This window comes from Cervus elaphus, chromosome 11 (assembly GCF_910594005.1).
Source record: "Cervus elaphus chromosome 11, mCerEla1.1, whole genome shotgun sequence".
Classification (NCBI taxonomy): domain Eukaryota; kingdom Metazoa; phylum Chordata; class Mammalia; order Artiodactyla; family Cervidae; genus Cervus; species Cervus elaphus.
The window spans coordinates 99,049,468-99,075,679 of record NC_057825.1 but is presented as its reverse complement, the minus strand read 5'-3'; the positions used below and the strand labels follow the sequence as shown (position 1 = coordinate 99,075,679).

Sequence of the window (26,212 nt, the reverse complement as noted above, 5' to 3'; positions counted from 1 at the left end):
GGATTCATTTGGTCTTATTACTAAAGCAGTACCCTTTTGAGGACTTTACTTGATGCCACATACATTATGGAGGCCTTTCCACTCTGACTGCTTGGAAAATGAGCTATTCCCAGGCCTGTGTAAACTCTGAGGGATTGGCCCAGTTACTCCTTTTTTGGTGATTTATTCTCTGACTTCAGTAGTTTTTTCACTTGCATGCCCTGATCATGACTTAGCCAAAATCTCTCGAGAACCCTCCTGCAGACATCTGGAGCACACTCTGTCCTTTTCTGTCTCTCTTCCATCACCCCCAAACCCGCTTTCTCTCCTTTGCAACACTCTCTTCAGTGTTCTGCCCTGTAAAGTCCAGTTGTTGGGGCTTGCTGAACTCTGAACTTAATTTCAAGTATTTTTATGTCTGCCCTGCCCTCTCTTCCAGACTTTGCCTGCACCATGAACTTCCTAAACCATTTACATCTGTGTTGGGACCCTGAGCGTGGACCACAGAAGCAGTCCTGCTTACACAACCTCGTGGCACTTGATTATTATTGGGATCTGGGTTTGCTTGATTCTGTCCATAAGCTTCATTCAAGCTTCAGGAATGTGCTGGCATTACTAGCTTGACTGCAGTCAGCAGGGTTAGAAGAATAAATGGTCTGAAGTCATAGCTAAAGGCCTCAAAATATCAGATGACAGGAAGTAATTTACTTTTGGCTTTGGAGCCCAGTATTGGATTTATTTTTCTGCCCTATTGATTTCCCTCTGTAGATGTATCATAAAGTTCTTAGGAAGATGCTCTCAGTGCCACAGGCTCTAACCATTCACTTTCAACTATTTCCTGCCCAGGATTAAATGGCTACAGGATGGGAGTCGAGGCCTCTTTGGAAAAGTGCCTAGTGATTGTGTCTACATCCTCATTGACACGTCTCACTCAATGAAGGGGAAACTGGACCTGGTGAAGAGCAAGATCATCCAGCTCATACAGGTAAGATGGTGCTGTAGGGATCAGGCACCTGGGCACCTGTGCATCATGAGTACATCTTCACCAGTCGTGACCTGCAGTGGTTATAAGAGATGCTCAGGCCAGCTTTGTACTTAGAAATCCACAGGAAAGCCACTTCAGAAAAAGGATCCTTTTTGTCAGTGAGAGTCATCCATTCTTTGCAAGTAGATCTTGGGTCAGTGGGTCCTTCCTGTAATGTACAGGCTGCTAAGTGAATTTCTATGTCCATTGTCCCAGGTCTGCTCTATCCTGAAATCTGTGGTGTGCACATGTGTTCATTATTTTCCAGGTACTCTTCAGCTGGTCGTGTTTATTTTAAATTTCCAGTGAGTGTTGGGGATGCTACATGTACTGGCCCCAGAACTGATGTGTGGGGGGAGGACAGGCTGTTGGTCAGGAGCGTCTGGTCCTTATTCCACCTGTGCCACCTCGGAGTTGTGCAACCTGAAGCAGATTGCTAACACTCCCTGCCTCCTAGTTTCCACACCTATAAATGGGTGTCAGAGTACTGTCGTGAGTTGGTGGTGTTCAAGTGAGTATGAACCATAGAAAACAATTGCAGGGTGTGTTTGACAAATACAAAACACAATTTTTAATTTAATGAACTTCTACTGGAGAAATATGGACTGATGGAAGGAAAGTGAACAAATCTGCAACTGTAATAATGGCCTTGCCAAAAAGTTGTTGACCAAGTGATAACACTATTTTGGATTTCTTTTTTTCTTTAAGCATGTTGCATTTAGTGTGCATATTCAGTATACCATTAATGTCAGTGTTAAAGAAAAATAATGTAATATTATATATATATATAAACTTATATCTGATATATGTTCATACATATATACATTTGTAAAGGTTTAATGTCCAAACTGTGTGTAAATTTTATTTAAACGCCTCTTGTACTAGATAAGATTTTTCTCTATTGAATGTAATTTTTAGCTGCTACAACTGAAAAGAGATATCATAGTGATTAAAATGTATCAAACAATGACCTGTCCTAATCCCTTCTCACACTTGAATGATTTTTATTGCTAAATAATAATTATCCCTTACAGGAACAGTTGAAACATAAAAGGAAATTCAATTTTGTGCAGTTTGATGCTCAAGCCAGTGCTTGGCAGGAAAAACTTGTTGAAATCAATGAGGAGAATCTGAAAGGGGCCCAGGCCTGGATTAGAGACATTAAGGTAAGAAGGAGGCTGGGTCTGGGAGAAGAACAGAGATCAGGATAGAAACGCTTAAGAAACTGCTTTGAACTCCATGGATGGCCATGGCTTCACATAGACATTTGTTTTACTTACAAAGGTCGTGTTAATCCAATCTTTTTAGTCGATATCTAACATTTAGATAGGCTTCTATTGACAACACTGCCCTCAGCTCGTCTCAGCCCCTTTATGAAAACAAATTTCAAAATATAGGTTTTTCCTTAAACAATTCATATTTATTTCTTCTGAGACTTCATGCTTGTTTCAAATGATATATTACAGCTATGTTAAATAGTGGATTTTGCTCAAAAGTAGTGAACTTGTGGAAATACACAGTATAATATGAGTGGTTAGGGCTGAAAGCCAGGACAGAGATAGGGCAGCAGGATGTAATAAAAAGGTAAAATCACTTCTTCAGAGGTCTGTTTTACTTGGAGAACTTTATATCTACACAGACTACTGGGAAGAATTTCCCTTTCCTCAAGTTTTCTGTTGTCTTGAACTTACCTTCATTTTAAAAGTTCTTTTTTTAGAATCACATAGCATTCTACATATTTAAGATATACTAAAATTGAGACCAAGAATTATTCTTAAAAAGTCAAATATGGATCATAAATAACTTAAAAATGATTCGTTGCCTGAATTAGAGTTCCAGATTTGACAGGAGCTACACATGGCTATTAGTGGAGCTCCCTGGGTATGAACAAGCAGGGTTTGCACAATCATTGGGATGTTCTGGAGTTCCTTTGGGATTTTTTTTTTTTTTTTAATGAGAGGAAGGGGACTTCCCTGGCGGTCCAGTGGTAAAGAATCCACCTGACAAAGGGACATGGGTTCAATCCCTGATGCGGGAAGATCCCACATGCTGTGGGGCACCTGATGCCCTGTGCCACAACTACTAAACCCAAGCTCTAGAGTCCATGATGCACAGCAAGAGAAGCCACTGCTCCGAGAAGCCTATGCACCACAGCAAAGAATAGCCCCCACTCTCCACAGCTAGAGAAGGCCCATGCACAGCAACAGGGCAGCCTAAAATAAGTAAATGAATAAATTAAAACTTTTTCTTTTTAAAAAGAGAGGAGGGGCAATTTCCTGGTGGTCCAGTGGTTAAGACTCTGTTCTTTCACTGCCAAGGGCCTAGACTGGATCCCTGGTTAAGGAACTAAGATGCCACAAGCCATACACCACAACAAAAATAAATAAAGTAATTTAAATAAATAAATAATGGGAGGAGGAAGTCTGTTCTATAAGGAATAATGTCTGTAACATTTTGTCCTAACTGGCCACCATATGCTGGAAAAGAGTATTAAATTCATTCTCAGCTTGTTAAACATCCAGGATTATCCATTGAAGTTTCTTTTATGACTCTAGGTAACAGGAAATATCTTAATTCAGAGCCTGCTAATTTAGAGTTTGTGATAACACGATGTTATATATGTATTCTCATTGGATAAAAACATTAGCAGTTTCCTCTTTATATAAAACTCACTAATGAATAGAATCAGTCTCATCTAAATGGCTAAAAATATGTCAGATCATTTTTTACACTGTGATTATGTTCTCTTCAAAAACCTTCACTGAAGTACCTTTGCTTGCTTGCTGAATGTGTAAACTTCATTTTCAAGAACACCAGATTCCACTGTTAGTCTTTGGACTGATTTGGTCCAGAAATCAACCAAGTCAGTTCAGGACACTACCCAGGTGTTCTGAATGTGCTGCTATCACCGAGCTGTGGTCAGCTGGCATAGGTCAGAGAATTTATAAAATTTCAGTTACTGTATTTTTAAGTTCTAAAAGTTCCATTTGGTTCTCCTTCATGTCTTTTATTTTTTTCATGAGACTTTCTATTTCTTTGCTGATGTTTTTTTAGTTTTCATTTGTTTTAAGATCGTTGGTCATTTCTAGTTGAAGCATTTTTTTTTTCACAGCTGCTCTAAAATCTTTATCAAATAATTCTAACATCTCTGTCTTCTTGCTGTTGCTATCATCTTTTTCATTTCAGGATGAGAGCTTCCTGGTTCTTGGTATGAAGGAGTGTTTATCAGCTGAATCCTAGACATTTTTGTCTTATGTTTATGAGACTCTGGATATTATTCTAACCTCCTATTTAGTTGGCGCTCTCTGACACTGCTCTGTCAGGGATATAATAGGTGGGCCCTGCCTCATTCTTCCAGGTGCAGGTTGAAATTCAGGTTCCCTGTTGGAACTCTGTTGAAACCTGATGGGGAGGATCACCTTTTCACTGCTAAGTGGGAATGGACATCACTGAGCAGGGAGGACATGTTACAGTTGGTGGGGGTGGAAGTCCCAGCTCACTACCTGGCTTTCTTAGCTACCACACTGGCAGAGTGTTAGGTCATTTATTTATCCTACCTGATGTTATCTGACCACCTTGGGTCCATGGAGTTATATCTGTCATTGTTTTGGGGAAATTCTCAACCATTATTTTTTCAAATATTTTTTCTACCCTCTTTTTCCCTTTTCTGCTTTGTTTGCAATTAAGCATGTATCAGACCATTTGCTCCACAGCTCTCTGATGCTCTTTTCTGTTTTGTTCTTTTTCCTCTTTGCATTTAAGTTTAGATAATTTCTATTGCTCTATATTCATGTTCACTAATTCTTTCCTTGGCTATTTTGAACTTACAGTCATTCCTCTGTATCTATAGGTTCCTTATTCATGGATTCAACCAAACCCAGATGGATTTTTTTTTAATTCCAGAAAGTCTCAAAAAGCAAAGCTCAAATGTGCTGCATACTGGCAACCATTTACATAACATTTAAACTGTATTAGATATTATATGTAATCTAGAGAAGATTTAAAATCACTGCAGATGGTGACTGCAGCCATGAAATTAAAAGACGCTTACTCCTTGGAAGGAAGGTTATGACCAACCTAGATAGCATATTAAAAAGCAGAGACATTACTTTGCCAACAAAGGTCCGTCTGATCAAGACTATGGATTTTGCAGTGGTCATGTATGGATGTGAGAGTTGGACTGTGAAGAAAGCTGAGTGCCGAATGGGAGGTTGTGTATTCAGTTCAGTCCAGTCGCTCAGTCGTGTCCAAATCTTTGCGACCGCATGAATCTCAGCATGCCAGGCCTCCCTGTCTATCACCAACTCCCGGAGTTTACTCAAACTCATGCCCATCGAGTCAGTGATGCCATCCAGCCATCTCATCCTCTGTCATCCCCTTCTCCTCCTGCCCTCAATCCCTCCCAGCATCAGGGTCTTTTCCAATGAGTCAACTCTGCGTGAGGTGGCCGAAGTACTGGAGTTTCAGCTTCAGCATCAGTCCTTCCAGTGAACACCCAGGACTGATCTCCTTTAGGATAGACTGGTTGGATCTCCTTGCAGTCCAAGGAACTCTCAAGAGTCTTCTCCAACACCACAGTTCAAAAGCATCAATTTTTCGGCACTGTTTTTTATTACTAGCATTTCCATTCTGCTATTTCTTAAGGTTTCCATCTCTGCTGAAATTACCCATCTGGCCTTGAATGTTGTTCACCTTTGCCATTAGAAGTTTTAATGTTTGAATCACAGTTATTTTAAATTTTCTGTCAGATGGTTTCAGCATCTGTGTCACATCTGAGTTTGTTTCTGATGAGTACTTTTGTCTCTTGATAGTATGTTGTATGTTCTATTTGATATGCTTATTTTTTGCTGAAGCTGAATACATTGGCCAGGTGATATGAAGAGCCAACTCATTGGAAAAGACCCTGATACTGGGAAAGATTGAAGGCAGGAGAAGTGGGTGACAGAGATGGTTGGATGGCATCCTTGACTCAATGGACAGCGTTTGAGGAAACACCAGGAGATAGTAAAGGACAGGGAAGCCTAGAGTGCTTCAGTACATGGGATTGCAGGATCAGACATGACTTAGCAACTGAACAATGAACAACAAATTTTTTGTTAAGAGCTGGACATCATATGCAGTATATAGAGACTGAGATAAATATTTTTTATGCCTGGAAAAGAGCGTGCCTTTCTTTTGTGGGGTGGATTAAATTAATCTAACTAAGAGTTGGACTGGGTTTGAGGTTGGTCTGTTTGCACCATACCCCTCACATTATTGTAGTGATGCTTTGTGTTAGGGTGAGAGATGATGTACCAGAAGGTTGTCTGCTCCACCCTCAGCTTTTGATTTTTCCCTTCACACTGGGCTTCAGAGAGAACTTTTCTCTTGCAGGTTGCTTGTTAGTTAATGTTTCCAGGGGAGAAACAGGGATGGGTGTTTTCTGAATGAGCCTAAGTGTTAGTCAGGCCTGGTGTCCAGGAGTCCCAACGGTGTGGCTTTGTCAGTATCTCTGAGCCCAGAACATCGCCCTGCTCCTTCCGCAGGTCCGTAGGGACTGCGTTGTTTCCTCTTCCACTCCCCAGCCTTCTTGGGTTTTGACCAGCACCCTGAGGGTGAGTATGTTCGTTACTGCCCTTTTCCTCAAACACAAACACAAAAGCTTCTGTGTTGCGGGGAGAGAGAGAACAGGGTCTCTGTGGATGTTCTGTGTCACTGAATCTCTCCCACAGTTCTGCCCGTGAAGGAGATTTTCTCTAGGCTCTCTCAGCCTATCCTGTGACTACCCTGTGGGGTTTGCGGTGAAACAGTCTTCAAGAGAGCACTGATGCCAGGCTTCCCTGGCATTCCCCTGGTTAAGAATCTGCTTTGCAATGCAGGAGATACCAGTTTGACGCCTGGTCCAGGAAGATCCCACATGCCACAGGGCAGCTAAGCCCATGCCCGATGACTCCCGAAGCCCATTCACCCCAGAGCCTGTGCACCCAGGAGGAGCTACCACAATGAGAACTCACTGCAGCTAGAGAAACCCGGCGTGCAGCAGCAAAGACCCCACACAGCTGGGTGGGGGTAAACAAACAACATTGGTTAAATATTGAATAAATACAATTTTAAAAAGAAACAAAAGAGCACTGGTGCCCCCATATTGTGGTCTCTTGCCAATATATACCCGCAGCTTCTGCCAGTTCACCAGCCACCCCAACCCAGCTCTCCTTCAGTGTCTGGCTGCATCCCGTCCCAGGAGCCAGGGCTTGCATCTCCCCTGACTCTCCAGATGCCCACCTCTCCCCAGATTTGGGGCCAGTTGGTTGCCCTGTGATCTGAGCCCTCTCATGAATGTAACAAAAGTCACACGCTTGCTGTTTGTCTGGCTCTTTTTTATTATGGAGTGACAGTTCTCTCCATCCCTGGACAGAGCTGCAGGAATTTTACAGTTTTACAGCTTCCTGTACCTCCCGATTGCTCATGACACCACACTTGTGTTTGCTGAATATTGGGTGTCATGAATCAATCCTGGTTGAAAACAAACATGGTCCCCACCCGGGTGTATTCAGGCTGCGTGTTTAAGCCGTGCTGACAGCTGAATGAACAGTAACTGAGTTAGTGCCTCCCACAGAAACACACAAAGATAAAATTGAATTAAGAGCTCTGTCATCAGGACAGGAAATCCATTGTCCCAGCTTCTAGCTCTCCTGGGACTATCTGCATAGATGCTTTTATGATACGTCCAAGGATTCGACTTCTTGGAATTCCTGGGCTGAAATTATTATCTCAGTATAATTTAAATTTATCTTTTATTTCACAAATACCTTCTTTTCTTTTTGGAGGCAGAGAATAAATAACACTTGTTTGTGAGATCTTTTTTTGAGATTGAAGTATACACTTGGTATGTGTCTCTCTCTTTTCTGTAGATTGGAAGTTCCACAAACACCCTGAGTGCCCTGCAAATTGCTTTTGCTGATGAGGAAACACAAGTAATCTACCTTTTGACAGATGGGAGACCTGATCAGGTACTTATCAAAGTTGGGAACAAAGACAGACTCACTAATCCCCTGAAAGTGAAAGCTGAGAGTGAGAATTGGGAGACCTTTTTCACTGCCACCAAAAAGCTGTTGACAGATGCTTGCTTAACTTAGGGACCCAGAAGTGAGGTAAAACACACATCCACATTGAGAAATCCCTTTGTCTACTACAACGCTGAGGAAAATTTATGTGACACTGAGTGTTGTCTGGTTAATTTGATACACTTCCATAGGCCTGGAGACCAGCCCCATGAAAGGAAATGTCTGCCTTCCATGGAAGACTGGTTTATATTTTATTATAAACTAAGAGCAAGGAAATCTTTTTGATTTTTTTCCTTTGGGGACACTGAATCTAAACATGTCACTGCACAATGTCCTTGGTTTTACCCCTAATTTTAACTTAGTAATCATTTAAACAAAAGCATGCCTTTCTGGTGAAATGTTCTTTGTTTTGTTTAGCCTGACTGGAAAATATTTGAAAAGTTTTAGTGGAGTCTGTTCATCTTCTTTTGAGCTTTGTGAATGAAAGACTAATGCTCTGGGCATTAAATAAATATACGGATGTGCAGGCCAGTACAATGTAAATTAACCGCTGAAGTGAATTAGTATCAACTTGTTTCCTTCATTGTGAAGTATCTGCATGTGAAGACTGCTAGGCAAATATTGTAAAATATCCTGTGTCAAACAGTCCAGGGCTTAAATACTAAAGCAACCAGATTTTACTGCAGCATTAGATTTGTGGCCAAGAAATTGTATATAAAGTGAACTTTTATTTGGGGTGATTTTCCTATCAATTTCACTGTATTTTCTACTCAAAGGCAGTTTACTGTGCTTTGTTTATGCTCCTTGTCTGGTGCCAAGGTGTGAGGCTACAAAGATGAATAATGTCCTGCTCTAGGGGAGCTTACATGTTGGCGGGTGTACTAGCATGTACAGTGAATTCCGATACTATACAGGGAGTGGGGTTGCCTAGGCTACGGATCGAATGGGAGTACAGTGATGAATTCTGCTATACAAGATGGAAAGAAGACCAGGCAAGCAGCCACTGAGAAGGGCATGCTTTAGCTGTGTCTGAAAGGAAGATACGGAGTTTTTTTAAACAGAGGAGATTGCTGGTATCCTGGGCAGAAGGAACAGAGGTGTAAAAGTGTGTGGGCTGCTCAGGGTGACAACCCGAGAGCAACAGCAGTGATAGAAGAGTGTCAGGACTGAGTCTCTGAGGTTAAGTTGGGAGAGACTGTGAAGGTCCTTGAGTGTCACATGGAAAGGGTGGTCTTTACCTCACTGGGTACTCTCAGGGGAGCAGAAAATCCCATCACCTATATGTTATAAATATGCCTCAGTACAGCCATGGAAAGACTAGATCTTGATGAGAGCTGGTGAGGTCCCACCTCAGGGAGGAGAAGCAGAAATTTGGAAGGAGAAACCCGTCAGAGATGAGATCATAGGAGTAGCATCAAAGGACTTGGTGGCCAGTTTGTGAGTAGGAGGTGAGGGGCTGGGAGAGGACCAAGAGAGCAAGGGGTCAAGATGACTGATTTCATTTGTCTAGTAATTGTTATTAACTGACTGACATCTAAAGAAGATGAAGACTTAGGGGTTGCCAGTGGAGGAAGCTGAGCTTGAGCCACCTGGATTTCATGGCTGTCCAAACCCGTATAAGTATGGGACTGGCGTTTGGAGAAGGTGTAGGTTGGAGATTCTGACTTGCAAGTCATCTGGACAAGGAGTCTTTTTCTTTTTAATAAATGCTAACTGATTTTATTGCAATTTAGAAAATATAGGTAGGCATATAATCATAAGAATAAGAGGTAAGTATAAGTAGTTCATAATTCAATTTTCTGCCCTTTCTCATCTAATATGTGCCAGTTTTCCAAGTCATGAGATATTCTTCTGAAACATCATTCTCAATGACTGCATCATATTAAGTTATATAGATTTAATAAAACTACCTTCTGATTTAATATTTGCATAGTAGTACATTAACATGGTACATATTACAAAGGTATAAAAGGATATGTAGAGAAAATTCTCCCTCCCACCTCCTGTTCATCACCTAAGAGGCAATGTAGATTACTAGTTTCTTTATTTTCTTTGAGAGATAGTTTGTTATGCAAACAGATAAATGTTTATATATATTTCCTTTTTAAAATATATAGACGGTAACATATTACATGGGCTTCCCAGGTGGAGTTAGTGGTAAAAAACCTGCCTGCCAATGCAGCAGGTGCCAGAGACACAGGTTTGATCCCTGGGTCAGGAAGATCCCTGGAGGAGAGCATGGTAACCCACTCCAGTATTCTTGCCTGGAGAATCCCATGGACAGAGGAGGCTGGTGAGCTACAGTCCATAGGGTTGCAAAGAGTTGGAAACAACTGAAATGAGTTAGCACACATGCACGCAGCATATTACACACACAATTCTGAACCTTTATTAATAAAACAAAGGACTTCCCTGGAAGTCCAGTAGTTAAGACTTTGCCTTCCAATGCAGGGAGACTGAGTTTGATCCCTGGTTGGGGAACTAAGATACCACATGCCTTACGGTTTGGCCAAAATTTTTTTTGTAAATAAATAAATAAAACAATATACCTCAGAGATCACTTAATATCATCTCATAAAGAGCTTCCTCATTTTTTAATAGCTGCTTACTATTCCATCACACAGCTACTTAGTCATGTCCCCTGGAGATGAACATTTAGGTTATGTCAATCTTTCTATTCAAGGTTGCAAAAGTAACTGTGCACATATATCATTTTGCACCTGTATGAGTGTATCTGTAGCATAAATTCTGAGAAGTGTTCTCAGTAAAAAGATATATATTTTGATAGATCCCGCCATATAGCCCTTGAAGAGGATTTGCCAAGTAACACTATACCAACAATGTGTTAAGAAGGATGCTTAGACTGGAGTTCATCACAGACTTATGAGGATCTGGGATCTCCCAAAACTATATTTAAATTGAAATCTCCAAAAAATATATTTAAATTATATTTAAATACATTTCTCTGGAGAGAAGGTAAGTAGCTTTCCCTGGATTCTCAGAGGGTCTGTGGTCCAGTTAATGATGAGAAACTAGGGGTGTGGATGAGCTGGAATTAGGAATATATAAATTATTAAAATAGTGATCTATAAACTGTCATTCAGGCATTTCATATTCGTCTCTGCCCTTTCCCCACATGCAGTCTATTTAGTTTGTATTGCCCCTCAGATTCTCTCAAAAAAGTAAATGGATATTTGATATTCATGTTCTATGTAGAGGACATTAAAATGTAGTACTCAATCTCCATTTGTTTTTTAATTTTCACTGACTGTGTAGGACCTAAATAGGTAAGATCAATGTTATTATTCCCAGTACTCAGCAGAATTTTCTACTTGGAAGAACACACAGAGATGCTATTCAGGATTCAGTTCCATGGACATCACCGTACTGCTTGTTTATTAAATGTCCAGGACAGAATTATATGGAAGCCAAGTCTTTAATCAAGTTCAAAGGGTTCTAGTAATACTAGTTTTCATTAACCTGGGACCACTAGGTGTCCTTTGCTGAGTATCTATAGGGGTGAGTGGACACTGTGGGGCCTCTGCTAGAGAAGCCCAGCACATTTGGCTGTGATTGTTTGGGGATTTCTTTGAAGTTAGGGCCTCACTCTCGCAAAAATTGAGAAAATGGACACGAGGAAGTTAAGTGCATCATTTTAAACAAAAACAGATGTATAATAAGGACCCACACAGGGTATATGAGAGGTAGGGGCAGGGGAAGGCACAGGGGACTCCCCCTGTACAAACAAACCTCCTTCAGACCATGAGAGAACCATTCCTGCCTTTCTTGTCACCCCAAGTTGACCTTTGTGGTGAAAGGGACATCTAGCCACACACCTGTTTAGATTCAGGGACAAGGCACCAGGGCGAGTGTCTCAGGTTAGGGGTCTCATCTTAGGGACCAACAGGGCCTCTGAAGGGAATTGACTAAGGAGTCATATGGGCATTACGCAGGGAGCGACCTCCACATTCAAAGCCCTTCCATCTGAGCTTCTGCAGTAGCTCCACTTAGCAGGGTGAGTCAGGGTGCAGGGAGAGAAGGTTTTCTTCAACTACTGAGTCTTCTTGTCAAAGCTGTGAGGACACCCACCAGCAGAGGAGAATCTCTGGGGGCTGTGGGTGGGGGGCAGGAGGACAGGAATGCTTTCTTCCCTGGCAGAGATCGAGCTCCTTCTGCAGTTAAGATGCAGCCCCGCCCTCTGCCCAGCTCTGTACCACCTCACTGGGCTCTGGAACCTCGTGCCAGTTTAGCAAACATTACCTGGGACTGCGTGTGGGTTGGGGGCTCACAACAATACATGTAGCGGACTTTCTCATGCTTGTGGTCTCTTGGGCTGTCAGGACTGATGGAAATAAATAAATAGCTTTAAAACCAGAGACCCGGTTAGAGCTCATCACCTGCACTGCCCATCTGAATGACCTTGGGCAAATGTCCCCAGAGTGAGTTTCCTCATCCATGACTTGGAGCTAATGCTCCCTCCTTACAGGGTTGCTATGATGTTCTTGTGAATGCATTCCATGGATATTTCCTGAACACTTTTTATGAGCCAGGTACTGTTATCAATCTAGTATACGGTGGAGAGCAAGACAGACCAGGCGACTGCCTTCAGCAAAGCTTCTGTTTTATGGGGAGATAGTGAGCAACACGAAACTTTTCAGGCTTCCCAGGTAGCACTAGTGGTAAAGAACCCACCTGCCACTGCAGGAGACATAAGAGGTGCAGACTCAGTCCCTGAGTTGGGAAGATCCCCTGGAGGAGGGCATAACACAGAGGAGCCTGGCGGGCTACAGTTCATGGGGTCACAGAGTCAGACATGACTGAAGTGACTTAGCATGTAGACAGTGAGGAAATAAATTTGTATGTCAGGTAACGTATGAAAATGAAAATGCTACCCACAATGTCAGCACTAAATCAACATTAATGTCCCTCCCCAAATATCTCAGCTGGAAGTCAATATATTGTTGTTGTTTAGTTGCTAAGTCATGTCCAACTCTTTTGCAACCCTATAAACTACAGACTACCAGACTCTGTCCATGGGATTCTCTAAGCAAGAATACTGCAGTGGGTTGTTTCCTTTCCCAGGGCATCTTCCTCACCCAGGGATTGAACCCTCATCTCCTGCTTGGCAGGCAGATTCTTTAGCATTGAGCTGCCTTGGAAGCCCCAATATAGGAGCAATTTCTAGCTAAAACCTATCACATCAAATTAACAGAATTTAGGTCTGATATCTCCAGTCTGGTATATAAGGATAAGGGCCAGTGGTGAGGAGTCTTGGTAAGAAATGAGAATAATGATCGTACCTTCCTTGGTGGACTGTAGAGGGGATGCAGGGAGAGCGCAGCAGAGCTCTTAGTGCCTGGTCCATGGTAAGTGCTCACAATGGAAGCTAGGTTGAAGGAGAGGCAGGCAGCAGAGAGAGATTTGCTCTGTCCTTGAAGTTGGCAAGACAGATGGGGTCAGCCCTCAGCTAGGTTAGGTTGCTGTTTGGTTTGGAACCAGCTGATGGGCAGAGAGGAGAGGAGAGAAGAGAGGAGGAGAAGTGGGGTGGGCTTATGGGCAGTGTGTGTGTTAGGCACTCAGTCGGGCTTATGGGCAAGGGCAGGCTCAAAACTGGAACCAAATACAGAGACCGAAGTCATGTGTATGTAGTGGCTGGAATGAGACCTCCCTGAGCAGTGTGTGAGCTGCTCAAGGCCAGCAGGTGGTGAGTCCAGAGGCCTCCTCCCTCATCACCCCACCTCCCCGGGGTTCATAGGAAGCATTTTGGAAGGGTTAATAGTCAAAGAATAGGAATTGGGTGTGGAGAGTGGGAACTGGCTAAAAGAGCCAGCAAGTTGAATCAATCAAAGAGGGACCGAGAAATACAGAAGCAATGAGGGCAAGACAACCAGAGGCAGCTTCTGAGGGCACTGAGCTGGGTGTGGTGGTGCTGGTGGAGAGGCAGCAGGGCAGATCATCAGTTCACCTTCCCTGTGTGTCTGGTAATGTTTACAGAGAGTAGATCCTTGCCAAGGGACAGTCTTTATTGCAAGCAGGGGAAAACAAATAATCTGGCATTGCTTCTAGTACTAAAATCTGTCTTTGAATCTAGTCTTACCACTTAAGAGATTGATGACCCTAGGAAGCTTAGTCCTTCTGAGCCTCAATTTCTCCATCTTTAAGTGGAATCCATACCTACTGTGCTGATTAGGATTTCATATTACTGGGAGAAAAAAGCAGGAGAGCAGACAAATGATAACTGAAATGGAGAGATTTATATTCCTATGAAGAAGAAGCCTGGTGGTAGGTAGTCTAAGTTATACAGCTACTCAAGGATCTCTCCAAGAAAACAGGCTTCTTTTAATCTTCATAGTTCACCTGATCTTTGTGTTTGACATCCACCCTTATGGTTACAAGACAGCTGCTTCATGCCTAAGTAAAGTGTCCATTTTCCAGGAGGCAGGGGTGGAAAAGGGAAGGACATTAGCTTTTTTTGTTAAGTCTTTATCTTTTTATTGGCAAAAAAAAACTTTCCCTTGAAACTTCAATGGACAGACGTGGGTCATGTGGTCACTCCTGGCTGCAAAAAAAAAAAAAGTGTCAGAAGATGAGTTTTTGTGTGTGTTTTGTTTTGTTTGTATGTTTGTTTTTAACTGAGTCTGTTGTTGCCTTGAAAAGAAAACCAGGTCTCTGACAGTAAAAAGGAGAGGTGGGCAACTAGTAATCTTTCCAAAACTCTGTCACAGGAGGGTTAACTGGAGTATTATGTCCCCAACAGAGTGCTCAGAACATGAAAGGACCCTAAATAAATGTCTCTTTTTTCACTCTGAGATACCACTTTTTTCACTCTGAGATATCCAAAGCTGGACATTGCTTTTTAGGAGTAGAAGCTTTGGAAGCCACCTCAAGATCCTGTGGCCTCATTCTGTAGAATCCCAGTATCCAGGATGTCTCACCCATGACTCAGTACTTTAAGTGTCCAGCAGTATGTGCATGCATGCATGCTAAGTCACTTCAGTCGTGTCCGACTCTTTATGACCCCGTGAACTGTAGCCTGCCAGGCTCCTCTGTCCATGGGATTCTCCAGGCAAGAATACTGGAGTGAGTGGGTTGCCATGACCTCCTTCAGGGGATCTTCCTGACCCAGGGATTGAACTTGAGTTTCTTATGTCTCCTGCATTGGCAAGCAAGTTCTTTACCACTAACACCATCTGAAAAGCCCTGCTCAAAATTATGTGTATATATGTGTAATTTGCTTAGTCATGTCCAACTCTTTACAGCCCCATGGACTGTAGCCTGCCAGGCTCCTCTGTCCATGGAATTCTCCCCACAAGGATACTGGAGTGGGTAGCCTTTGTCTTCTCCAGGGTATCTTCCCAACCCAGGGATCGAATCTGGGTCTCCCACATTGCAGGCAGATTGTTTACCATCTGAGCCACCAGGTCCAACCCTTTAAAAGAATGGATTCTAGGCTTAGGTGCACTAAAATTGAGTAATTGGATTAGTCAAATCTTTCTCCCAGACTTTTCCCACAGCAACTGTGAGCCCAGAGGGCATGCGTTGAGTCACTCTCACCACCTGGCAGTTTGCTTTGTCAGCCGAATTGGATTGACACCTTCCCAAGAAGTCTCTCTCCACTATATAAGGCATTACTAATTGAGAATTTCACTATCTAGAACAAATACTAGGGACTTTCACATATGTTTTTTTTTTGGTCTCTTCCTCTCTATCTCCCCTCTTTTCCCTCAAAATGTATCATTTCAGTCACCTGAAATGGTTATGGACCAGGTCAAAGTTTTTCAGAAAATTCCTATTTACACCATCTCCTTTTGTTACAATGATGAGATTGCAAATGGATTTTTGAAAGACCTTGCTTCTTTGACTGGAGGAGAGTTTCATTCTTATAATTTTGGCTGCAAGGATCCCTGTACTCCAGAGGCTGTTCAGGTAAGAGCTTCATGAGCCGAGCAGAGTGTTCACTTACTTGAGCGCTAATGGTTGGAGGTCTGTGGACAATGATGGGGAAAACAGCAACCATAAGGACAACTAAGTTGAGAAAATAAATCACCTAACAGCTAGTGTCCTGCAAACTGTGGTGGCCTAAGGACCACCTGAGCTAGGGCACCTGTGAAAATTCAGATTCCCGAGTCCCACTGCCAAGCTATACTAAATCAAGCTCCAGGCACAGAGGCCCAGGAATCCTAATAGATCTAATTTTTCTTCTAAGCTTTTTATTATGGAATGTTGCAAACAAATGCAAAAGCAGAAGAGTATATAGACCATGTACCTATCAGTCAAATTTAACAATTATCAACATTTTGCCAAGCTTTAGGAACAAACACCCTGGAGGTCCATACATAAGGGTTGTTAACCACTGCCTGTTTGCACATATTTGTGGGAAAGTTTCAAAAAAATTCACTTGCTAGGTAGCTGTCTTCTGACTCATTAGGCTGTATAACCATGTGACCATCTGATGAAACAATTCATTCTAATGCGCTAATACAAGAAAGTAGATAAAATTCTATGCCCCAATCCTCCAATTTTGGCCTGAAGCTGTGCATTTCAAGTGTGTCTCTCTAGAGAACGTGTTTCATATTGTCTGTTCTAAGGAGAGACTTTAAATCCAGGACAAGCCAGAACACTGATCAATGCTTACATGTGAGAAACTATTAATACCAGAGTCTGGAAATGACTCATTCAAAAGATCGGACGAACCAGTTCTCTGAGCTCATCAGAGGGCAATGCCCACTCCCATCAGCTAGACTAGAAAACCTCATAATCCAATGGGTATTGAGTAAAGTTTAAAGGAAGGTCTTGCCTCAATAGTGGGAGCAGCCAAATGCTGCTCTACTTCTGTCTAGAAAATCTTAAATGCAAAACGTGAACAGGCCAATCCATCTCCAGGGAATTTAGCTGCATCCACTCTCCCCACTCACATTCAACATACTACTGGAAGCTCTACCAAGACAACAAGGCAAGAAAAGAAATAAAAGGCATACAGATTAGAAAGGAAGAAATAGACCTGTCCCTATTTGCACATAACAAATAAAACTCCAAGGGAGCTGCCAGAAAACTCCAAGAACTATTAACCGAGTTCAGCAAGTTCACTGGTTATAAGATCAGCACATAAAATTCAATCACATTTTGATAAAGTAAAAATAAACATACAGAATTCAAAATCAAATATTGAAATTTAGTATTTCCTCCAAAATGAAATACTTAGGTATATATATTACATGGTATATATACAGAAAAGCCTTCTGAAATAGAATAAAATTGAACTGTATTTTCATTCAACATCCAATGAAGTATACAAAAATGCTACTGGAACTAATAATTGAAGTTAGCTAGATTGTAGTATCCTACAAGGTCAACATATAACATACAAAAATGTTGTCATATTAGCAAAGAACAATAAACATTGAAATAAAAATTATCACTTACAATCTCATCAAGAATATGAAACATGTAGTGACAAATTTGTCAAAGTATGTAAAAGGCCTGTCACTGAAAACTATAAAACATTGAGGGTTGTATGTTGTTTATGGGTTAGAAGACATCACAGTGTTAGAATGTGCATTCTCAAAAAGAAAACCTGAATTGTATCTATGTTTGTATTTGTGTAAAGTCGTTCCTTTGCCTTTCAATCTGTAGTTGACGTGCACAGACAGAGTAGTGCTTCTCAAGTTGCTGTTCTGCCATCTTCCTGTCTCCTCCAGTCCCTCCATGTGCATTCCGTGTGTATACGACCTTCTTTAGTGCTATGATAGGACATTTAACAGAGGCTGCTATGTGCAGTACTATATTTAGTGTTTTCATTTTAATTTTTCTAGGACATTAATTTATATGAAAATAAAAAGAATACTAAAAGAGAAAAAAATAGACTTATCACATTCCTAATCAAAATTTCAGCAGGCTTTTTAGTGAAAATTGACAAACTAATTCCATGGAAATTCAGAAGATTTCAAATAGCCAAAATAGCTTTGAAAAAGAAAATCAAAGTTGAAAGACTAATATTACTTGATCTCAGGATGATAAAGCTATAGTCATCAAGACAGGGTGGTATTAGTGTAAAGTCAGATTTATAGATCAACAGAACAGAATAGCAAAATCAGAAATAGACTAACACATATGTGGACAACTGATTTTCAACAGAGATGCAAAGGCAATTCAGTGGAGAAAGTATATGTCTTTTTTTCTCCAACAAATGTTGGAACAATTGGATAAAATAAACACAACTTGCTCCATATATCACACTGTAATCAAAAATTAACTCAAAATGATACATGGACCTAAATGTAAAACCTAGGTTTTTTCCCCTCCTAGAAGAGAACATATGAAAAGCCCTTTGAGACCTTGTGTTATACCAAAAAAAATTTTATTAGGATATCAAAAACATAGTCCATATAAAGCAACTCAATAAATTTGATTTAATCAAAATTTTAAGTTTCTCTTTAAAAAACAATGCTAAGATAACTAAAAGATAAGTTGTAGACTTGGAGAAAATGTTTCAAATTGTATTCATTCTCTTGTATCCAGAATATATTAAGATTTCTCAAAACTCAAGGAAACAAAAAATGGGCAAAAGATTTGGACAGACACTCTACCAAAGAAGATACATGCATTTCAGACAAGATCATGAAAGAATGCTTAATATCATTAATCATTAGGGAAACACAAATTAACCATAATGAAATACCACTATACGCTATTAAAATGGCTAAAATTAAGACAACTGACCTTATCAAGTTTTTACAAGGATATGGAGGAACTAGAACTCTCATATATTACTAATGGGAATGTAAACTAGTGCAATCATTTTGGAAAACAGTTTGGTCATTTCTTGAAAAGTTCAGCATCACCACCCATATGATCTAGCCATTCCACTCTTGTTCACTGACCCAAGAGAAATGAAAGCAGATATTCATATGAAGATTTGTGCACAAATGCTCATAGCTTTAGTATTTATCATAGCTCAGACCTGGAAACTCAGATGTCCATCTACAGGTGACTAAATTTTGGATTTGTTATATAATTGAATACTCGGTTCAGTTCAGTTCAGTCACTCAGTCATGTCCGACTCTTTGCGACCCCATGAATCACAGCATGCCAGGCCTCCTTGTCCATCACCAACTCCCGGAGTTTACTCAAACCCATGTCCATTGAGTCAGTGATGCCATCCAGCCATCTCATCCTCTGTCATCCCCTTCTCCTCCTGCCCCCAATCCCTCCCAGCATCAGGGTCTTTTCCAGTGAGTCAACTCTTCGCATGAGGTGGCCAAAGAATTAGAGTTTCAGCTTCAGCATCAGTCCTTCCAATGAACACCCAGGACTGATCTCCTTTAGGATAGACTGGTTGGATCTCCTTGCAGTCCAAGGGATTCTCAAGAGTCTTCTCCAACACCACAGTTCAAAAGCATCAATTTTTTGGTGCTCAGCTTTCTTCACAGTCCAACTCTCACATCCATACATGACCACTGGAAAAACCATAGCCTTGACTAGACGGACCTTTGTTGACAAAGTAATGTCTCTGCTTTTTAATATGCTGTCTAGGTTGGTCATAACTTTCCTTCCAAGGAGTAAGCGTCTTTTAATTTCATGGCTGCAATCACCATCTGCAGTGATTTTGAATACTACTCAGCCATAAAAATGAATGTACTGTTGATTCATGCTATATCATGGGTGAATCTCAAAGTAATTATGAAAGTAAAGTAAACTAGACACTAAAAGATGATATAATGTATGATTCCATTTAAATACAATTCCATAAAGCAACTATACTGTAATAAAAATTAATCTAAAAGAAGTAAGGGTTTCCATTTGGGTAATTAAAAAAGTTCTTGAACTAGATAATAGTGATGGTTGCACAATATCGTAAATGTACTTAATGCTACTGAGGTGAACACACTTTAAAAATGGTTAAAATAGTAAACTTTATGGGTATTTTGCTGAAAATACATATAGACCTGCTGAAAAAAATAAACAGACAAGTAAAATTCCAGAAAATTGAAACTGATAGTGACAGAAAGTAGATGAATAGTTGCTTGTTTTTTGAAGAGGGGCTAAGAGGGATGGCAGATCTACAGTGGGATACAAACAAACTTTATAGAAGGTAATGAATATAATTATTATCTTGACTGCAGAGGTGATTTCACAAGTGTGAATGTCAAAACTATTCAAATGGTACACTTTACATACATTCAGTTTGTTGTTCAGTTGCGAAGTCATGCAACCCCATGGACTGAAGCACACCAGGCTTCCCTATCCTTTACTACCTCCTGGAGTTTGTTTAAACTCATGTCCACTGAGTCAGTGATACCATCCAACCATCTCACCCTCTGTTGCCCCCTTCTCCTCTTGCCTTCAGTCTTTCCCAGTATCAGGGTCTTTTCCAAAAAGTCAGTTCTTCTCATCAGGTGGCTAAAGTATTGGAGCTTCAGCTTCAGCAATCAGCCCTTCCAATGAATATTCAGGGTTGATTTCCTTTAAGATTGACTGGTTTGATCTCCTCATAGTCCAAGGGACTCTAAGAGTCTTCTCCAGTACTACAGTTCAAAAGCATCAATTCTTCAGCTATCTGTACATGACTACTGAAAAAACCATAGCTTTGACTATACGGACTTTTGTCAGCAAAGTGATATCTCTGCTTTTTAAAACACTGTCCACGTTGGTCATAGCTTTCCTTCCAAGGAGCAAGTGTCTTTTAATGTTATGACTGTAGTCACTGTCCACAGTGATTTTGGAACCCAAGAAAAGAAAATCTGTCTCTGCTTTCACTTTTTTCCTCTTCTGTTTGCCATGAATGATGGCAGCGGATGCCATGTTGTTAGTTTTTTGAATGTTGAGTTTTAAGCCAGCTTTTTCACTCTTCTGTTTCACTCACATCAAAAGGCTCTTTAGTTCTTCTTCATTTTCTGCCACACCTCAATTAGGCTGTCTAAAAAAGAAATAAGAACTACATGAAGTTCTTTAGATTCTTCTTTTACTGATACAGTTGGTTTTTTGTTAGAAATGTTTGGAATCTGAACTTTCATATAATCTTTCAACGTGTTTACTTATTTTTTGCAGGATGAAGATCTGACTCTTTTAATTAAGGAAATGGAGCAAGGACGCAATGACCTAGAGAAGGTGCAAGACCTTTACTCAGAGTCATTGGTCATGGACTGGTGGTACAATGCAGAAAAGGATGGAGACAAGTGAGCATGGCAAAGCGTCCACTTCCCATCACAGAGGTCCTCTTGGGTGCTCTGCTGATCTCTTTACCACTTCTTTCTACAGTGCTTTGTGAGAGTTCTTTTAAAAATCACATAGTATGATTATGTTAGGATTTTTGTTTAAGCAAAGGGAACTCATAATCTAACAAATTAATGATTGGCTTACAGAAGCCACAAACTCATCCTTTTTTTAATTTTAATTTTGTTTTGGTCATACCAAGTGGCATTGCATATGGGATCTGAGTTCCCCAACCAGGGATCAACCCTGTCCAGTGGAAGTGCAGAGTCTTAACCACTGAACTGCCAGGGAAGCCTCACATACTCATCCTTATATGCAGGTTCTCAAATCCTGTGTGGTCCTTAAGGATGTCTCATCTGCACCCAATGTGGACATCCCCCACCCCCACCACAACCCACAAAGGTGACAGAGCAGAGTAGGAGTGCACCGTTGTGAAGATTTGACTCAGGGTCACGACTTAGCATGCATGCATGCATTGGAGAAGGAAATGGCAACCCACTGCAGTGTTCTTGCCTGGAGAATCCCAGGGACGGGGGACCCTGGTGGGCTGCCATCTATGGGGTCGCACAGAGTCAGACATGACTGAAGCATCTTAGTGGGGGCAGCAGCAGGAGGCTCAAGGTCTGGACCTGACTCTGTGTGGCCTTTGTGAATCCCTAACTTCTCTCCACACCTGTTGATTGCTGTGGGTCTCAGTTTCTTCCTCTTTAAGATGATGTGGTGGTAGGGTAGGATTTGAGATGGATGATTTTTCAGGTCTTTCCCCATGCTATATGCTATTAATAATATGTCTAAAATCAAAACCACCCCATCGTTCAGTAAGTGTGTCAAATCTTACATGATTTCACATTGTACAGATTTTCAGGCATCATAGCATTCATGTATCACAGCATATAAATACCCTATCAGGAATGGAAAACAAATTTATGGTTACCAAAGAAGATAGTAGGGAATGGGGGGAGTTTGGGATTAACAGTGGGAGGAGTTTTGAATTAACAAATATACACCATTATATATAAAACAGGATAACTTTATTCTGGGCTTCCCTATTGTAAACAACAAGGACCTACTGTATAGTGCACTCAATATTTTGTAATAGCCTATAATAATGGAAAAGAATCTGAAAAATTTATATATATATGTGTGTGTATATATATGTATAATGTATGTATAACATATATATACATAATATATGTAATATATGTATAAAAATGTGTGTGTGTATGTATATATATATATATATATATATATATATATATAAAACTGAGTCACTTTGTGCTCTTGAAACTAACACAACACTGTAAATTAACTATACTTCAATTTAAAAATGACAAACAAGAAATGCCCCATCAGGAGTATATCTTTTTACTTAGAAGTGAAAGAAACAGTGAAAGTGAAAGTTACTCAGTCGTGTCAGACTCTTTGTGACCCCATGGACTGTAGCCTACCAAACTCCTTGGGATTCTATGGACGAGAATACTAGAGTGGCTTGCCATTTACTTCTCCAGTTTTCTAAATGAATATCCACAAAATAGAATCTCTTTTAAGGGCTGGATGATTAACCTAAAGTGAAAGTTGCTCAGTTGTGTCCAACTCCTTGTGACCCCATGGACTATACAGTCCATGGAATTCTCCAGGCCAGAATACTGGAGTGGGTAGCCTTTCCCTTCTCCAGGGGATCTTCCCAACCCAGGGATCGAACCGAGGTCTCCTGCATTGCAGGCAGATTTGTGATAGCAAAATGGAAAGAAGTTGAAAATATGTATTAGCCAGGATTTCTTCATCGAAATTCAGTCTTCCTATTAGCAAATTAAGCATTTAATAAACACCCTTCAGGAACAAAGAGAATATAAAAACATTCCTAGACAAAAAATAATTTTAGCTAGCAGACCTACCCTTAAAGACAGAACACAGGAAGTTCCTCAATTTTTTTCTTTCATCATCTTTGTCTACTTTTTAATCTAAAACAGGCATCAAAAAGAGATTTGTTCCATGGTTTCAACCCCAGGAAAATGTGCAAAACCTCACGCTGATGTCAAATCATCACGAATGCCAGAGGACCCATCAAGTCAAAAGATTCAGGGAAAGAAAGTGCTCCATGCAGGTATCTGTAAACAAAATGTTTGAATCTCGTGACCAGTTTTCCTTCAGTGCAAGAAGGTATTAACAGGAATAAAGGAGGAATAAACATAAGCCTTATAACATTTTAAAAGAAGCCTAAACTTGTGTTTGTGAAACTGAAGTTATTATTAAAGTAACTGTACATTCCCATGCAGTTGTGAGAAATCATACAGAGAGATCCTGTATACCTGCTCTTCACCCAGCTACCCACGATGGTCACATGTTGAAAAAAAAAAGTTCAGTTTTGCAACCAGGATATTGACATTGATGCAATCCACAGTCTTAGTCAGATTACTCCAGTTTTATATGTGTTCATTTGTGTTTGTGTACTTCTCTGATTTTATCACGTGTGGTTTCATATTCCCCCCTCCCTACAGTCAAGACACAGAACATTTCCATCACCACAAAGATCCCTGGCCTTGCTGTTTTATAACAACACCCATTTCCCTCCAACACACTTTCCCAACTAGTGGGAACTACTAAGTTCTCCATTTCTAAAATGTTGTCATTTCAAAAACGTTATGTAAATGGAATCATACAACACATAACCTGTAGGTTTTGGCTTGTTTCACTCAACATATTTTCCCCCGGACTCATCCAAATTTTTTACAGGTATCAACACTTAAATCCTCTTCATTACAGTGTAGTAGCATGTGATATGGATGCTCCAGAGTTGGTTTAACCATTCATCTGTTGACAGACATCTGAGTTGTTTCTAGTTTGGGGCTATTATGAATAAAGAAGTTCTAAACATTTTTGTACCTGGTTTGTGTGAACATAATTTTTCATTTCTTTAAGATAAAGCCCAGGAATGCAATTGCTGATTCATATAGTATTGAATGTTTAGTTTTGTAAGAAGCTGCCAGACTATTTGCTGGAGTGGCTGTGCCATTTCATATTATCACAGTAATCAATGAGTGATTCAGTTTCTCTAAATTCTTGCCAGGACTTGGTATAGATTGTCATAAATACTTTTTATTTTGAAGGGCTTCCCTAGTGGCTCAGTCACTAAAGAATCTGCCTGCCAATGCAGGAGATGCAGGTTCAATCCTTGGGTTGGGAAGATCCCCTGGAAGAGGAAATGGCAATCCACTCCTGTGTTCTCGTATGGAAAATTCCATGGACAGAGAAGCCTGGCAGGCTACAGTCCATGGGGTTGCAAAAAGTCAAACACGACTGAACACACACACACATGTTTTAACTGTTCTGATAGGCGTGTAATATCTCATGGTGGTTTTTACTTGCATTTCCCTAAGACTAGTAATATGGAACATCTTTTTACGTGCTCATCTGCAATCCTTATATCCTCTTCAATTAAATGTCTGCACACATGGGCTTTGCGTGTATTCTATAAGGATAGTTTGTTTTTTATTGGTGAATTTTGAGAGTTCACTCTCATGGTCTCAAAATGGCTGCTCCCCTTCCAGGCTCTCAGAACAGAGCTTGTTCACATATAGGGGACTTACTGTATTTGGAACAATTACAAATGCCATTGATTTTTTAATATAGCTTGCCATATGTTTATTGTTAGTGTATCAATATGTGATTCATTTTGTGTGTTGATCCCATAATGGACAACCTTACAGAATTCACTTAGTGGTTCTAGGAGTTTTTTTGGTTTTGTGGGTTTTTTAAAATTTTGATGTATGTGTGAATTCCTTACCATTTTCACATACATACAGTATGTTATCTGCAGATTGGGACAGTTTTATCTTCTTTTCCAATCTTTCTGACTTTATCTCTTTTTCTTGCCTTGTTGCAAAAGCTAGAATTCCCAGTAGTATGTTTAATAAGGGTGATGCTCACCTTGCCTTTATCCTGGTCTTAAAGGGGAAAGATATTCAATCTTTCACCAGTAAATATGACTTTAGCTGTAGGTTTTTTGTACATACTCTTTGTTAAGTTGAGGAAGTTCCCCTCATTCCCAGTTTTCTGAGAGTTTCTATCATGAATTGGTACTGGATTTTGTCAAATGCTATATCTATGTCAAATAATATTTTGTTGCTTAGTCGCTAAGTTGTGTCCAACTCTTTTTGATCCTATGGACTGTGACCCACCAGGCTCCTCTGTCCATGGGACTTCTGAGGCAAGAATACTGGAGTGGATTGCTATTTCCTTCTCCAGGGCATCTTCCCCATCCAGGGATCTCCTGCATTGGCAGGCAGGTTCTTTACCATTGAGGCACCAGAGAACAGTGAAAGTCGCTCAGTTGTGTCCAACTCTTTGCAACCCCATGGACTATAGAGTCCATGGAATTCTCCAGGCCAGAAGACTGGAGTGGGTAGCCTTTCCCTTCTCCAGGGGATCTCCCCAACCCAGGAACTGAACTGGGCTCTCCCACATTGCAGGAGGATTCCTTACCAGCTAAGCCACAAGGGAAGCCCCATCAAATGAGAGATCATGTATCATATGATTTTTTTTTCTTTAGTCTGTTGATATGGTGGATTACATTGATTGCTTTCAAATGTTGAAGCAGCCTCATATGTTTAGAGCGTCTCCCACTTGGCCTCAGTATTTTATTTCCAGTGCTTTTAAGTGTAATTCTGCATGGTTTTTGTAATGGTTTCTCTGAGTATAACAGCCTATAAATGTGACTTAAAACACTTCTGGTATCAACATTTTACCACTTTTTTGTGAGTGTGGAGATCTTACTTCAATTAGGTTTCTTTGCCATCCCTAGTTTTAAATGTCATTGGCTTGAGTATCAGGTGATGCTGTAATTTTTATTTAAATGATCAAATATAAATCTCATGAAGAACAGATAATCTATTGTATTTACCATATTTTTTTCTCTTTTGTTCTTTCTTCCTTTGTGATTCTCCAAAATTTCTTC

General features: G+C 40.5%; 1 protein-coding gene across 9 annotated transcripts in view; it reads left to right on the top strand.

Moving 5' to 3' along the window:
• The window catches only part of VWA3B (von Willebrand factor A domain containing 3B), a 185,823-nt gene that overhangs the window by 76,111 nt on the left and 83,500 nt on the right, over positions 1 to 26,212 (top strand). For 8 of the 9 annotated variants that reach the window (XR_006343688.1, XM_043918665.1, XM_043918663.1 and 5 more), the window contains 6 exons: positions 826 to 964; positions 2,038 to 2,169; positions 7,894 to 7,992; positions 15,790 to 15,972; positions 21,094 to 21,221; positions 23,229 to 23,362. Coding sequence is in view for 8 of the 9 variants with exons in the window: in XM_043918665.1 (XP_043774600.1) it covers positions 826 to 964; positions 2,038 to 2,169; positions 7,894 to 7,992; positions 15,790 to 15,972; positions 21,094 to 21,221; positions 23,229 to 23,362 (815 nt within the window). In the remaining variant the exon portion in view is untranslated. The remainder of the gene's footprint in view (positions 1 to 825; positions 965 to 2,037; positions 2,170 to 7,893; positions 7,993 to 15,789; positions 15,973 to 21,093; positions 21,222 to 23,228; positions 23,363 to 26,212) is intronic. The other variant, XM_043918664.1, reaches the window with a different exon arrangement.